At 41.3% G+C, this 17,334-nt stretch overlaps 2 protein-coding genes across 2 annotated transcripts; one reads left to right on the top strand and one right to left on the bottom strand.

The window, feature by feature from the left end:
- Positions 1-1,278: 1,278 nt before the first annotated feature.
- Positions 1,279-2,214, bottom strand: LOC309681241 (olfactory receptor 10A4-like; the record flags this gene model as incomplete). Its single annotated transcript, XM_082495074.1, has 1 exon — positions 1,279-2,214. The coding sequence occupies one exon, from the start codon at positions 2,212-2,214 to the stop codon at positions 1,279-1,281; it is 936 nt and encodes a 311-aa protein (XP_082351200.1).
- Positions 2,215-12,882: 10,668 nt separating this feature from the next.
- Positions 12,883-13,833, top strand: LOC309681242 (olfactory receptor 10A7-like; the record flags this gene model as incomplete). Its single annotated transcript, XM_082495075.1, has 1 exon — positions 12,883-13,833. The coding sequence occupies one exon, from the start codon at positions 12,883-12,885 to the stop codon at positions 13,831-13,833; it is 951 nt and encodes a 316-aa protein (XP_082351201.1).
- Between the last annotated feature and the right edge of the window lie 3,501 nt (positions 13,834-17,334).

Genomic DNA, 17,334 nt, shown 5'->3' on the forward strand with positions numbered 1-17,334 from the left:
TGGCATGCTGCATGTTGCTGCATGTTGCCCATTTGATGTTTCACAGCTTGGGATTCCTGGTATCTGAAGTGATGCAGCTTTATCTATACTATCCTCTCCTCTACAGCATTAGCTCTAATAAATAGCTCTTTAAATGATACTTGACACAGTCTGCGTGTCTGTCTTACTGGGATCATAATGATATAGCAATTCCTGGTGCAAAACACCCTCCTACTTTTCTCCCATCTTAATGATTAATTTCACATCCACTGTCTTAGCAAAAAAAATTAAATGAGAAGAGTGAAAATGTAAATCCCATGAATCCTTCAGATGGGTACACACCACAATCAGAGGAAAAAAGGAAAAATAAGTGAAGTTTTAACATTCATTTTAAAACTACAGGTCTCAAACCAACTTCTCTATGACAACTCATTTCCTTGACACTCAAGTAGTTTCTTTCATTCCACAATCAACCTTTTATTTGCACAAAAAGGGAAATTGTTTTCATCTGGTCTCAATTAAGAAGCCTAAAATATAGATATATATTTACATAGACTCATTGTTTTGACTTTACACACAAACAATATATAGCAATGGAGATGTCTAAGTGACAGCAGAAATCTTTTAGAACATATAAACTGTGCTTTACTTTATTTATTTCACTCCATCCAATAACAGTGGAGAATAGAGTCATCAGTGCAGCCATAGTTCTTTACGTTCAAGATATCTGAAATAAAGCAAATCATTACCCCTTCAGGCCTTCAGATAAACTTTCTTCACAGAACAGAGCTGGGAAATGCCTTCACCAAAACTCACCAGCTGGGAAATATTTTCGTCAGAACTCACCAGAAGGCTAAAGTCTTAGATATTTGTGGAGTGCTTCTCATTAGGGCCATTGTCCTCTTCTCTGATAATTTCTTTCTCTCATCAGTGTGTAATTATTTTTAGAAGCTCCACAGAACTGTTTTCACAATATTCACAGAATACTGAGTTTCATCTTATCACAGGTAAACATATCTGGGAAGTATAGAACTATTTCTCTATGGATGGACAGGATGTAGAGGATGTGGTAGCATGCAATTCACTTGATCCCTATGCCAAATCCACCTTAAAATGACATGGAAAATAATCTGAAAAATAACGCTCAAAAAAAAAAAAAAAGAAATCTGGAGGATTGACTCAGAGCTACAAGGTAGATACGAATTTTTGGTAAGTGACCGCAAGTCGTATTGTCCTTCCAGTAATGCACACAATATCAAAACTCATGCTAGATTTAATTTAACATAATTCATAGATGTGTCACATATTTATATTTTTGGCTATCAGTCTTTTCAAGGCTTGTTTCACCTCTTTGTTCCTCAAGCTGTAAATCAAGGGGTTCATCATTGGAGACATCAGTGTGTAAGAGAGCGAAAGCAGTTTGTTACTGTTGCTTGAATAAAAAGCTTTGGGTCTCAAGTAGGTCACAATGGCAGATCCGTAAAACAAAGTGACAACAACCAGGTGAGAGAAGCAGGTAGAGAACGTTTTTCTCTTGCCCCCAGCTGATGGCAACTTGAAGATGGTGTGGAGGATCTGGACATATGACACAACTATGAGTAAGAAGGGGACCATGATGAAGAGGACAGCTACTATGTAGATGGTCATTTCATTCTTGTAGGTGTCCACACAAGCCAACTTCAGCAGAGGCAGCAGGTCACAGAAGAAATGATTGATCCTGTTGGCCCCACAATATGGAAGGGTAAAGATGAACGTTGTCTGCCCTAAGGCCAGCAAGACCCCGATAAGCCAAGATACAGCTGATAGCAGGAAGCACGTGTTCCAGCTCATCATGGTTGTGTAGCGCAGGGAATGGCATATGGCCACATAGCGATCATAGGCCATAGCAGCCAGCAGACAACATTCTGTGATCCCTAAGAGGGAGAAGGCATACATCTGTGTGGCACAGCCCAGAAAGGAAATGCCCTTCTTTTTAGTGAGGAAGTTCACAAGCATCTTGGGGATTGTGGATGTAGTGTAGCTAATCTCCAGGAAGGACAAGTTCTTGAGGAAAAAATACATGGGGGAGTGAAGGGCAGCATCTACCATAGTGATCACAATGATGAGGATGCTTCCCACCAAAGTACTGAGGTACATGAGCACTACCAAACAGAAGAGACTGCCTTGGATCTCTGGAATTCTGGAGAAAGGTGAAAATTGGAAATAGGTCACCACTGTGTGGTTCCAGCTGGTCATGTCCCTCAGGTTTTTCTAACTGCAGAAATGATTGCATATCCATTTTCTAGTTAATCTAGAGAAAAACAAAATAGTAAATTAAATATTTATGTATATTGCTTTGTAACTGGACAAGATCCCAGAAGAGGAAGTGATATTTTACTGCTGGGTTTAGGTATTTTCAGTGCTAAAGATTGTTTAGAGGAAGAAGGGAAGGTGGTTCCCTTCACGTTGCTTTTGATAAGTAAGAACAACTTTTCCAAACAAGTGTACTTTACTTCTAGTCATGGAAAGGAAGATACGTCCTCTTTATGACAGCAGAATATTTTACTCTTCCTGACTTTTAGGCTGAGGATTGTGCTCCACTGCCCCAGTCTTTGAAGTGGGTTTTTCTCCCATTATGCAGCTGATATCTTCTACCTTAACACGTGCTACCAATAAAAGAAGGCTGGTCTTAAAACCCAGAAATGATAATTCTTTGATAGAGCAGGTTTTTTGGCAATGAGTCCCTTACTATATTTTTGTGGGTGGGGTTCATTTTATAAAACAATCACTTACTGAACACAGATAATCCTGTATACACTCCACAGTACCATACACAAGAACTATCATCAGTGTGTCTTCACTGCTATCCCACCTGGACAAAAACACAAAAACAAAAGTAGTACAATTCCGCAAAAAAAGGTAAAACAGAGCACGTGCTACCCTTTGTTACTCTACTCAGGGTTAAGTCAAGTTCAGCATGGTGTGAAATGATAGGGGACAATAGGTACAAATACAAATGCAGGAAATTCCATTTAAAGTAAGAGAGGGTTTTTTTTTTGTTAGTTTGTTTGTTGTTGCATGTTGGGTTTGGTCAAGCACTGGAATAGGTTACCCAGAGAGGCTGTGGAGAATCCATCTTTGGAGATACTAAAAATCTGATGGGACATGGTTGTGAGCAATGTGCTCTAGACGTCCCTGCTCTAAGTTGTTTTCTTTTTTTTTTTTTTTACTGGATGATCTCCACAAATCCTTGCCAATCTCAACTGTTCCATGATTCCATGAAATAAAATTTTTTTACAGAATGGTACACATGCTATTTTCTTCTCATAATTTATCCAAACACTAGAGGGAGGTTTATTAGAAGGTTTGGTTTTTTTTTTTTTTTTTTTCCTTTACTCTTACATTGAAGAGGACAGGGAAGAATTTATATTTAAAATAGCTGCTCTGATTTCATTCACATAATTTGAATGGGATGGAGGACATAACTTTCAGTTAACAAGAAAAAAGCCAGACTCAAAGCACACACACGCGCATGTGCATGTGTGCACACGCAGACACACACACAAAGAGAGAAAACCGCAGGCATTGTAACACCTTCCTATTAATAATTAGAACAAAAAAGTACTGAAGAATGTGGATCACTCTCCAGGAAATTACCTTTGTCCCAGGCACTCTTCAGGGGGAACAGTTCCTTTCAAGAATAAAAAAATGTCTTAGAATTTATTTTCTATTCCAATAGTCCATTTACTTCACAGATAGATGACTCTCCCTTAAAGAAAAGCCTTGTGTAAGTGGCAGAACAACAACAATATGCAGAAGAAGAAAAAGAAGATTGAAGCAAAATACAGTAGCTCAGTTGCAATTAGAAGGCTGTGGTTAATATTTTTGGAAAAGCCATATCACAGACCTTGAGTATTTCAATGTGTTTATCTTCCCAATGGAAAATAATCTGTTTGGTATTGATTGCTTGCAATTGTAGGAGTCGGTTATTTTTTCCTCATTATTCAGGTATGACAAAACTCTCTCTCTGGTTCTCGTGTTAGCTCATGGAACTAACTCTAAAGAAAGATCTATAAAGCACTTGCATACCTATTTTAATCTGTTATTTTTTAACCCATCATGGTCTTGGGACTGATGCCACTGAAATTTAGGGATAAAAATTTGGTATGGAAATAAACTAGACAAACTAGGCACAGGAAATAGGCTTTGCAGGAGGAGAAAACGGGCATAATTCATGTCTACCTCTGGCTTTAAGCTCTCTAATTAATGGTGAGGGACAGGCCTCTCCATGGGATAACTCATTATACCATCTCAGACAAGCTCTTCAGATGTTCAAAAATTGTCCTCTATGGATAATAATTTCTGTCTTTATTTGGGTGACACATACTACACTTCCATTTAATTAAACAAAGATACAGCACTTAGCAGTCACCTTACCATCCAGAAGACACCTATGTCACATTAAGTGGTTCTTCCCTACAAAATCACTTACTCTCTGCTGTTCACAGAAGATGACTACAATGCAGAAGTCACTCTACAGTCAATGACTAAAGAGAAGAGCAAGGAAAGACAGTCCCAAGTCCAGGTGAAAGAAATTCAGACTGAATAAGATGTCTCAACATGGGCAGTGTGGATCTTTGTCAGCAGTTCCACTTTTAATCAAATAAACCCCCCAGATTTCTGGAATAAATTGATCTGGTGTCTGTCTGCACTTTAGTCCAACTCCCCAGAACACTACAAGTGGAATTTTTCTGTATTGATTCAAATAACCAACACCTCGTGGGAAAAATCTAAGTCCATGATCTGGTCCCTGTTCTGATCAGTGGGGCTGGGGAGGGGTCAGGAGGAGCAGGGGGAGTGGTTATCCATTGTATGATTTATCTGAAAAGCTGCAGTACTTGCCTGTCAAAGTTAGGCCTGGAGACACTCAAGTCTGCATGCAGATTTACTCTCACTGAGTTTAACTGTCTGTTTCAAAGCCTAATGTCCAATTTAAATGACATCATGCCAGTTAACAGCCTAAACGGTACATTGCTTTTCTTCTGACCATGGAAGACAGGCATCATCTCTTCTTCACTTGGAGGGGCATTGAGGTGAGAGAGACGATGCAGGGTTCTTTCTGGATCTCGATAAGAAAGAAACAACAACAAATAGCTAAATAAAAGAGCTGTTTTAATAGGATACAACAAAAATGCTTATGAGTAGTGAGCGAATCTTATGTCCCTTCCAATACTGGGAATCCTGCATTCATGCAGAAGAGGATGGATTTTCACAAGGCATGCTGCATAGATCCTGTCCATGGAGGTAGCTTTCCCTTTTGGTCATTCAATCTATTATATAGTTCCCTCACAAGAAAACAACTCTGTTTCTAAAGGATGTTCACATGAGAACTTATTGCTTCACTTCTAGACACAGGGAAGGCCATGCAGGTAGTGGTGTTGCTGGTAGGGAATGGAAGCTGTCTGCAGGCCCCTCACTTACCATGAGCTGCTGAGCTTATCCTGCAGTCAAGGGATGTGCACAGCACAACACAGACCTGTAGGCCACGCTGGATGTTCAGCACAGCACAGGCCTGGGCCTTCTCAGATGAACTGTTACATGCACCACTAGCTCCTAAATGTGCAATGGTCTCTTAATCAGTATCAATATGAGGCCCAGCTTAAGTGATCTTAAATGTAGACCCTGGGCCCATGGGCAGGGGTCGTGTGTGGAGGCTGTAGGAGAGTCTGGGAAGGGGCATTAAGGCCTATTCATGCACGCAGGGCATTTATAAGTTGGCTTGCAGTTTATCATCCCTTTGAAGATACCTACAAGGTTGTAGTAAGATACAAGTCATCTAAATTTAGATGTCAAAGTAGATGATATATCTGTGCCTGAATTCTTGGTCTAAATGTCTGAATATCTTTTATAGTCAATAGAGAAAAACGAGCACTTCTACGGTCTATTTCACCTGATTCTGATACACTGCAAAGAGCAAGGTGATCTAAATTGTGAAAGTGTCCACCTCTCCCCACTGAGTATAAACGTAGTCTAGATGACTCACCTCTACAAGGTTGACAGCTTTACTGAAGAGATTTGAGTCTCACTCCTAACATCATGTCTATATAAACACTTCCTCCGTGTCAAGCTTAACAGTGTCTTATTCTACAATTGGTGTTGTCCCTGTTGTTTTTTTTTCACTGTTTGTTAATTGAAGAGCAAACCCAATACAGTAAGACTAATATTAAAAGTTAAAGAAATAGTGGCCCTTATCACTAACTTATATAGGTCAACATAATAATCAGTAAGCTATATATATATATATGATCTGTGCATTTATTCTCTTATGTCTAGGAGGATTTACTTGGATGATTGGCTTTTTATCTTTTCTCCCCTCAGTAAAATTGACATGAAATGTTTTACTCTGCCTTCTCTATAGATTAAGTTAAATTTCTGTGAGATTAAGTTAAATCTATGTGTCTTTCTTTCCTTAGAGCCAAATAGTTTCTCCTATATGTCTTAACTAATTAGCCCTGAACATTAAATAATTATTCCACCTCCACTGAGCACCAAAGAAGGTTCTCAAGAGCCCAGTGAGTCTTCTACCTCAATCACATATAGCAGGCTAAGGCAATTACCTAGCACACATAGCTGCTTAACTACCAGAACTGTCTAGAGCTGATTGATTGATCTGGTTGATCCTTGACCCGCGTGGATGAGGTGACCTGCTGAGTGCCAGACGAGTCTCACATCCTGTGAATACATAGACTACCATGTGTTCAGTTTCACATTTCAGAGTGTTTTAGTCCATTCAGCTAAGACTTTTTCAGACTTTTACATAAACATTGTGGAACAACTAGTTCCAGGAAGCAAGAACTGGAAGCTAAGCCATTCCCAGAAAAGTGTGCTAAACAATAAGTTGTAAAAATTAGACTGGCCATTGAATACAAGTCCTAGAAGGCCATGGAGGAAGGAAGAAAGCCAGGAAGATAGAATGTAATTAATTCTTAAATTTCCTCAGTTACACTACGTTATTAACTGATTTTTTTTGTAGATTTTGGAAAAGCAGATGAGAATTTGAAGTCCCATGCCCAGAGTTTGTATTTCCTGAGAGAGGACAGTAAAATTTAAAGGAGGTAAATTCCAAAGTGGAAGCGTTCTTTGCCTTTCAGTTTTGTGGAGTTTCAGCTGTTCTCATCAGGAGTATTTAAAGATAAGGAAAAAGCATTCTATTCTTTATAAAAAGCTAAGTGCAGGGGTAAATTCTTCCCTCATTTTTACACTTTCAACTTTAATCAGCAACAGTGATTTGTATATCAAAGTCTGGACAGGAAAGTGGGTGGAGGAAGAATAGTTAGGTTAAACGTTGTGGCTAATTTTAAGGATATCATTCTGCATTTAGTTTTTTAGACCTGTGTGCCATGTTTAGACATGTCATCCCAAGTGTATTTTTCATGCAGCTATGCATATTCTATGGCAGTGCAACTCTATTAAAAATAGTATATTACTGATAAAGATGAAAGGACTTATGACAACTACCTTCAGCATACAGTCACTTGGTTTACACAAAGCCAAGTTAGAAGAGAACACGATAAGCTTACTATACCATACTAGTTTTGGCCAGGGTAGAGTTAAATCTCATCAAATAGTTGCTTGTATGGGGCTATGTTTTGGATTTGTGCTGAAAACAGTGCTGATAACACAGGGATGTTTTTGTTATTGCTGAACAGTGCTTGCACAACATCAAGGCCTTGTCTTTTTCTTACACTGCCCCACCAGTGAGTAGGCAGGGGGGTGTACAAGAAGCTGGGAGGAGACACAGCTGGGACAGCTGACCCCAACTGACCAAAGGCATATTGCACACCATATGACATCAATGACATCATGCTCAGCAATAAAAACTGGGGGGGGGGTGGGGGTGGGGAGGAGAAGGAAGGGTGAGACATTCACTGTTATGGAGTTTGTCTTCCCAGGTAACCATTATGTGTGATGAAGCCCTGCTTTCCTGGAGGTGGCTAAACCCCGCCCTGTTGATCAAAAGTAGGGAATGGATTCCTTATTTTGTTTTGCTTGCACATGCATCTTTTGTTTACCTGTTAAACTGTCTTAAACTGTCTTTATCTCAACCAATGAGTCTTGTCACTTTTACCCTTCCGGTAAAAGTGGGGGGGAGTGAGCAGCTGTGTGGTGCTTAGCTGCTGGTGGGGGCTAAACGACAACATCTATCCATGATCCTGACTTAGAGAAGAAGACTCATGTTCCCATGACTATGGAAAGGTATCTGAACATGCAGGTCCATCTGCATAGCAGATTGTGCAAAGTGACAAAGTCATGCATCTGCTCTTAGAACTCCCAAGCCTACATCCTGGATCATGATGGCCTAATATCAATATGGTTTGTAGCTGGTCATTTACTGGCTAGTGGCCCTTACAAGAAAGAGCATAGCAACAACAATAAAGTGGAAGAAACTTCTGGGAACACCATCACTGAATACAATTGTTTAGTGCTATGACAGGAGACCTAGAACATTGTTTCAGTAGCATCAACTGATGAGTCACTGGCATCCAGCAAAGAAACCAACTAGTCTGCAGGACGTGAATGCATGTATGGAGCTGCTGTTCACTGACCTTTGTGTGACAGTTAAGATTCCCAGGCAGATATCATTAAATCACAAAACTCCTATAATTTTTATCCAAGACCCAAAAGAACATTCTATCATTGTAGCCTTGTTCAGTTTTGCATTTGAAGAAAGAAAGTAATAACCATCTCTATTGGCTTTCTCTACAAAGTTACTATTGCTATTACACAGAAAAAAAATATAAAAGCTAAATCACTTTGCAGGCCTCCCAATTTCCATTAGTGGCTATACTAATGTCATGGTTCAGGATACATAGTAATATGTTTTCCTGGGAGCAGATCGAGACAAAGATCATAGAATCATAATAGAATCATAGAACCATAGGTTCATATCATAAAATCACAGAATCACAGAATGGTTTGGATTGGAACGGACCTTTAAAGATCATCTAGTCCAACCCTCCTGTAACGAGCAGGGACATCGTTTACCAGATCAGGTTGTTCAAAGTTGTGTCCAACTTGACATTGAACACTTCCAAGGAGGAGGCAACCACAGCTTCTAAGGGCAACAGGTTCCAGTGGCCCAATGCCCTCATCATATAAAATTTCTTCTATATGTCCAGTTTAAATCTACATGGTTTTTTGGTTTAAAACTGTTTCCCTTTGTCCTGTCACTGTATCCCCAAGTCCTTCTCCACAGGGCCGCTATCAATCCGTTCATCCCTGAGTCTGTACTGGTAGTGGGGATTGCTGAGACCCAGGTGCAGGACCTTGCACTTGGCCTTGTTGATCTTTATAAGGTTCAGATGGGCCCAATACTCAAGCTTGTTAACGTCCCTCTGTATAGTACCACTTCCCTCTAATGAATCAACTGCACCACTCAGCTTGGTGTCATCCACAAACTTTCTGAGGGTGCATTCAATTCTACTGTCTGGGTTGCTGATAAAGATATTAAATAGTATTTGTCTCAGTATGGACCCCTGAGGGACAGAATTCTCTGATGGCTTCCACTTAGGCATTCCGCTAGACCTTCTCAGGCTAGACTTTTTTGCCTCAGTCTTCAATGTCAAAGACTGCAGCCAAACTACTCATAATGCAGAAGGCAAAGGTGAGGACTGGGAAAATGAAGAACTGCCCACTCTAGGTGAAGATCAAGTATGAGACCACCTGAGGAACCTGAAGGTGAACAAATCCATGGGACCTGATGACATACATCAACAGGTCCTGAGGAAACTGGCAGAGGAAATTGCTAAGACACTATCATATTTGAGAAGTCGTGGCAGTCTGGTGAGGTTCCTGCTGACTGGAAAAGGGGAAACATAACCCCTATTTTCAAAAAGCGAAACAAGGAAGACCCGGGGAAATACAGGCCAGTCAGTCTCACATCTGTGCCTGGCAAGATCATGGAGCAGATCCTCCTGGAAACTCTGCTAAGGCACAGGGAAAACAAGGAGGTGATTAGTAGCAGCCAACATGGCTTTACCAAGGGCAAGGCATGCGTGACAAATTTGGTGGCCTTCTATGAGGGGGTTACAGTGGTAGTGGAAAAAGGAAGAGCAACAGATGTCATGTCCTTGGACTTGTGCAAAGCATTGGACACTGTCCCACATGATATCCTGGTCTCTAAATTGGAGAGACATGGATTCAATCGATGGCCCACTTGGAAAAAGAACTGGCTGGATGGCTGCACTCAAAGAGTTGTGGTCAATGGCTTGATGTCCGAGTGGAGAGCAGTGACAACTGCTGTTCCTCAGGGGTCGGTATTGCTGACTGGTGACCTTCTGTCTCTGCCAACCCCAGAGGAGGAGAGGACATGTCTGTCTGCACTTTTGTGTGATGCAGGTCCTGTATGTATTATCTGTGGCAGTCTATGTGGCTGGCCATGCCAATTTCCTTTGCATGTCTCTGTGTGTCTTTGTGTGTCCATGTCCTGTGAGTCTCAGGGATACATGCTTAACATTACTACTGGTTGAACCTGCAAAGGGGACAGCAGCAACTGCGTCCCAAGTCTGGGATCCCAAGACACCGGTCTGGACTCCAGTGGCTGGGCGGGAGGGTCCTGGGCTAGGGCTGCTGGAGCCTGCAGCTGCTCTCAACAGCCTTTAATAATGCTAATGGTGTTTGAGACTTCAAGGCACCCTGGGACAGCACTAAAGCCCAACTTGCAACTCTCTACATCCTCAATGACTAGAGTAATCTCTGAAGAAAACAATTTTCTTTTTTGCTCCTGTGACTCTCTTTAAAAGGCACTACATAATTTTGCTGCAGAAGCAATCTCACAATTGAACTACCATGCAGATGGTCATGTAGGTTCTCGTGTACTTGCAAGTAAAAACGCATGTGCATGATCTAGTTTCACTGTCCTCGTTCCATGAAACTACCTGATTGTGCTACTATTTCAAATAAATTGAAACAGCTTTAACAAATTCCTTTTCTTCTTCTCTGTGAGGCTAGTCTTTGGTGACTGGCATGATGATATCTGTGTGAAGGGCAGGTAAATTCCATTTATGATGTTTCAGAGAAAACTTGTCTGATGTTCCATGGAATATACCATGTGCTAATGTCACAGATTATTCAAGCTGTGGCAGGAGAGCATCTGCATTTAAAAAGCAATTTAAAATATGCAATGTAAGCTGACTGAAGGAGTCATCAGCCCAGGACCATCCCTAATGTAAGCAAACAAAGGAAATTCTTCTAGTGAAATTTGCATAATCCATTTTGGAGGCACTGGATGGCAGAACTACAGAAGGTAGGACACTTGCTTCAAAATGCATATTGTGAATACGTAAAGCAAATCCAAGGAAGAATGAAGACCACAACTTAAAGGTCCTCATAGCCACTAAACAAGAATTACACAAAGCAAGAGTTATTTCTGAGGGTTGTTCTTCTAGGAAATAAACACTAACCAACAACTGCTATAAGTTTTACTGACTTTAATTAACAGCTAATGACCAAAGCAATAGTCTAAAATTTTCATAAGGGATCAAAGAGCAGAATTAGGTAGCTTCTACTTCGGCTACAATGATCTAACAATTTAAGAAAATTAGTGTGAATGTGTGCCATTGCAAACTGCAGGGAATTGTTCATGTCATTCTCTATTCTGTTTCGCACAGGTTATATAGGGGTATCTCTCAAAATTTGGAGCTTCAATTAGCACAGTTTTCTTTCATTTCTATGTTAATGGAAGCAGTCAAAACCAGAAAGATTCCTTTTAAAGACATCAGACCTTTAAATACCTAAGAACATTAGGAATTTATTGTACTTGTAAGTTAAAATTATCTGCGGCTCCCAGATCCACAGCTTTCATTTCATGCTCATGTTAGAAAAACCCACAGACAAAAGGCATCTGGTGTGAGTGAAGTTGTAGCAGAAAAAGGAATTAGATGGAGTCAGTACAAGGAGTGATTGAATCATGGTAGGGCTACATGCACTGCTCTTGCTTTGATCATGTGTCTTTATGTGATGTGCTCTTTTGAACAGGTCTAAGTGTGTACAGTGGAAAAGGTGCTCCCCTGCTCTGTCCCTCCATATGGACACATTTCTGCTGCCCAAATGCACTCTGTGCCTTGAGATTTACTGGTGTAGTCCAGTGGTTGGTTGCCGCTTTGGGAAAACATGAGAAGTCTGAAGAATGAAGAATTAGTGACGACTTTCCCCTCTTGTGGCAGGCTTATTTCTTCTCTCTTTCTGTGCATCAGTTTCCCACTCTGAGCAGAAAGAAAACACAAAGCCCCCACGGCTGGCACAGCGCTACATGAATATCCCATAGGCATCGCACACACAGCAACACTCACCAGGGTAAGGAGGCAACGTGACTAAGGAAGCAGATGGTACTGAGCTTCACCCTCTACACTTTATTAGTGTTCTCTACGGCTGTCTTTCCCTCTGATTATTCCTTCTTCCTTTGCCTGTCTATAGACAATGGGTATTTTGGTTTGCTTTGGTTTGTTTTTGCTTTCTTTGGACTGTGGGTGTTCCAGTCATCATCTGGACTTTCACTTCAGTGTGGAAAGCACCTACAGAACCACTTGGGACCACAGACCTAACCTGTGGGGGGAGCACATACTCTCAGCAATTAACCATAGGCCCATGTTGGAGCCAACGCTTAAATACTGCCTCCTCGTAGTTGTATGCTTGATCACTATCCCAAACTATGAAACTCAGAGAGCACGAACATAACGCCCTTTAGCATACACAGCCATTGCCGCCTTCTTTTCTTCAGCTAAGCCCGCTATAGAGCTGCACCCCTCAATCCAGTGGCTCTCCAGGGATTCCCAAGAGACTCCTCGCTCCAGCAACTGGTAGAAGCACCGTGAACTTGGAGCGGTGACTCCCCCTCTGACAGTCTGTCCATTTGATTCCTCCCAGATGAAGCCAACAGATGGACAAGAACCAGGAAACCACACTCTGCTGACTGGATTTGTCCTCTCTGGATTCTCCAAACACCCAGAACTGCAGCACTTGCTGTTCTTCACATTCTGCTTAATTTACACCATCACCATCATTGGGAACCTTCTCATCTTCATGGTCACAGTGCACCCCTCCTTCCATGTGCCCATGTACTTCTTCCTCCGGGTCCTGTCCATCCTGGATATTTCCACAGCATCGATCGTTGTTCCCAAGATGCTGGTAAACTTCCTGTCAGAGGACAGGAGCATTTCTTACATGGGCTGTGCCACACAGCTCTACTCTGTGATTTTTTCAGGAGCCACTGAATGTTACCTTTTGGCAGCCATGGCCTACGACCGTTACATGGCCATATGCAACCCCCTTCGATACGCAATCATCATGAACAGCAGAGTTTGTGTTTCCTTGGTTCTGCTGTCATGCTGCAGTGGTAATGCTGTGTCGGTCGTACAGACAGCTTGGGTGTTCTCATTGCCGTTTTGTGGGCCCAGGAAGATTAACTACTTCTTCTGTGATATTCCCCCCCTCATCATGCTCTCCTGCACTGACACCTCTTCATATGAAAAGCAGATCATCACAGCCACAGTGCTGGTCATCTTCACACCATTTTGCCTCATTCTGGTATCCTATGCCTGCATCATCTTCAGCATCCTGAAGATTTCCTCTGCAGAGGGCAGACACAAGACCTTCTCCACCTGTTCCTCACACCTTACTGTTGTAACACTGTATTATGCAAGTGGAACCTTGATTTATTTACGGCCAAAATCCAGTAGTTCACAAGACACTAAGAAAGTCCTAGCTCTCATATACACGACCATAATTCCTACATTAAATCCCCTGATTTACAGCCTGAGAAATAAAGAAGTGAAAGGAGTACTAATCAAAATTATAACTGAGCTGAGGAAGATATAAACTTATTCTGCTTGAAAGGAAACTTTCTTCTCCTTTGTATACTTGGATTTTTTTTTTTCTTTTATGCTTGGATATTAATAAACACCCTGATAACTTGGAGTACTTGGATGTATTTCAAACTCCAATTAGAGATTTTGTGTTTCTTCTGTCCAGTGTGAGTGTATATGAATCTTACTATTTCAGTATTTATGATATACTGCCTTGCACTGTTTGATGGAAAATGAGGTTTCAATCTTTGTTTCCAAGAAAAAAGAGTTAATATTTAATTGTGACAGACATACAGTTACTGCAGCAGAGGCTGCAATGTGTCTTGGACAGGTATCTTGTCACCTGGGCCATAGTGTCATTTGTATTTTGCATCTCTCTGTTACAAGTTCTTTATGCCATGAATAAAATTTTGGGAGAAGTGCCTGAGAGTCTCATTCAAGCACTCACAGATAAATGATTCCAGAGAATCTGGGTCAGATTTCCCAAGGTTCTTCTGCCTCATGTTTTAGTACAGCACATGGGCATCTTCCTTCTCTTTCATCAGACTCCAGAGGCCAAGACTCACCATTTAGTCTTCCAAGAGTGAGTGGGAGAAAAATGTGTTATTTGGTGAATTTGCTTAAACAGAAAAATGATCATAATGAGCAAGAAAAACTTCTCATGGAAGTCATCTCCACTGAGTTTTGCCTAATGCTTTTTAGGGACAAATACTAGAGACAAGCATGAGTGCAGTTCTATGAGCTGTCTTCTTTTTGCAGTCCAGATGGTACAACCACCATCTTATAACGATGGATTCTGTCAGTCATCTCCAGTGCCAACCTTCTGGCAGGACACCCTGAGGACTGAGAAGCTCCTCAGAACAACCAGATCTCCAATGGCTGCTGAGTGTGCATATTTGTGTGTGTGTGTATGTGTATGCATGTATGCTTGTGTGTACATGTGTGCAGGAGACCTCTTTGCTCAGGCCCTGTTGAGAACTTCTTGCATACTTGTGTAGGTGGCAGAGGTGCCCACAGTGTGCTGAAGGTCCTGGACTATGCTCAGTGGAAACGGGTTCCCCTTGCCCTCCTCAGCTGGTGCGGGGGTGGCCTACTGGCTGTTACACCATCATTTGCCCCAGGAGGAGTAGGCCACTTGAATCTTTGTGATCCTTCCTGAGTGACATCTGTGGAAGAGACTGTTCTCTGCTCTCCTTATCTCTCATAGTGCCCTTACTGAAGGCCTTCTGCACCTTTGCAACACTCCTAATTTTAGAAGAATGCAGTAAAGACATATTCATTTCAGCTAGCTGTCTGTTTTCTCTACGCAATGAAGAGAAACAGGCACTTCTTGAGAACAGGTCATCTGTCCTACATTAGATTCCTGATTTAGGATCAGGGCCTAACAGAATACTGTGTCCTTTGCTCTCTGGTGATATACCCTATTAGAAAGGCCAGGGAACAGCCAATCTAAACTACAACCATAGAATATGACAGAAGCATACAAAAAAGCTTTACAGAAAAAAGCTACAGAAAATGCAGTTGTTAAAACCACAATTATTTAAGTAGTACTTGGGAAACAGTCAAGACTGCAATAGACATGAGTTCTCAACGTTTTCAAGCTGAGGGGATTGAAACCTCTTGTGCCCCTACTGTTATGGTAGACTGTACAGGTGGGAGATGGGGGGTATGGTGTTCTCTAGGAATCCTACTAAAGCTGAGCTGGAGTGCAGAAAAAACAGAAAAATTAATTTTAAGTGTATATTTTTACTTTTCTTAAAGGGAGAACTTAAGAGATAATTTACCCTCTTCTCTACCAATAAGTTTAAAGGAAGTTTGTTTTGTTTGTTTGTGTGTTTGTTTTCTTCAGCACTTAGCCCTAATGGACCTCAGTAAAGGATACGTTATTGTAGGTAGTCTTATTTCCTAGGAAAGACTCGTTGTCATTGGTTATGGACCATTCAGAAGGATAAACAGCAGGTTGCAAGTCCCCACAGGAGGTGGAAAGTTGCATTAAGCATCTTCCTGGTAGGACCTAACTATATTTTACTGAACGAAAGCAGGACACTCCACATAAGAATGCAGCAGCAGAGATCTTCAATCAGCTGTACCAATGCACTCCTATGTTTAAGAATAAAAGACTGAATTTCAGTAAGCCTCTCTATGCATCTAAGAGTTGTTAGGCTTACTATCACTCCCTTTTTGAAAATTTGATTTATTCATTGTCTTTCTAAAATATAGAAGCTACTAGGAGTTTGAGCTCTAGGAGTTTGGTTTGGTTTGTTTTTTTGTGGTTTTATCTTGTTGTTCATTTTATATTTTATGGTGGAGAGGAGAAGGTGTCTTCTGCTATTGTTGAGCCATTCGGATGATGTATGTATATGTGGAAACTGATTCCATGAAGATTTGTCAGCATTTTAGCAGAGAAGCAACAGAACTGTCAGAATGGAACATGTGAGTCTCTAAGAGATCTACCAAAAACATGAACTAAACTCTAAATGGGATTTATCCTTTGATTGTAGAAGGAGCTAAAATGATAATCTGAGAAATAGACAATTTGTACGTATCTGGAGAGGGCAAGCAGTGAGAAACTCTTCCCTACCTCCAGTGTTTAATTGCACACATAGACATAAAGTCCAATTTCAGAGCCCCAGGTAAACCAGTAGCCAGTTCAGGAAGTTTTGGGTCTCACTTATGTTCAGTCTGTATCTGCCAGCTCCATGCAATGTGTGCATGGCATCTTGAGTAGCACTGATCAGCTGTGTTTGGGTACTTGTATGCCACCCCAAGAAACGTACTGAAGTCTAGAGAGAATTTCAGCTCATTACATACATTCAGTTTGGGTAACCGAATTGTTACTGAAATTAGGACTCCAGCTAGGTGGCTGAAACATCCAAAGGTGGATGTCTGTATGTCTGGTTGTTACCCCAAGATGTTCAAAGGAAGTCTCATGAATATATTTAGCAGAGTCTTCATGGTGCTGCTTGATATGGTATGGTACATAAACATCTCATTGTCCTGCAGCTGGTTCTCCTTGAATGTTAGAAAAGGGCACTCCAGGACTGCAAACACCCTTTAAAGCCATATGTGTGATGCTATTTGAAAATCCATTAAATCCCTACTTAGACATTCTCAAAAAAACTTTCATAGACTTATACAATGGTTTGGGTTGGAAGAGATCTTAAAGATCATCTAGTTCTAAACTTTCTGCCATGGACAGGGACACCTTCCACTAGACCATCCAACCTAGCCTTGAACACCTCCAGAGATGGGACATCCACAACTTCTCTGGGCAACCTGCGCCAGTGTCTCACCACCCTGACAGTAAAGAATTTCTTCCTAATATCTAATCTAAATCTACCCTCTTTCAGTTTGAAACCATTAACCCTCATCCTATCTGTTGTGGTTTGGGCCACAGACTGGCCACTGAGGTGAATGACAGATGGTCTCCCCCACCTCCTCTCTGTAGTCACAGAGGCAAAACCACAATGTATCTCTGTGTGGGTTCTGTTTCTCTTGAGTCAGTCTTGTAGGA

This window comes from Vanellus vanellus (genome assembly GCF_965231255.1).
Source record: "Vanellus vanellus genome assembly, chromosome: 24".
NCBI lineage: Eukaryota > Metazoa > Chordata > Aves > Charadriiformes > Charadriidae > Vanellus > Vanellus vanellus.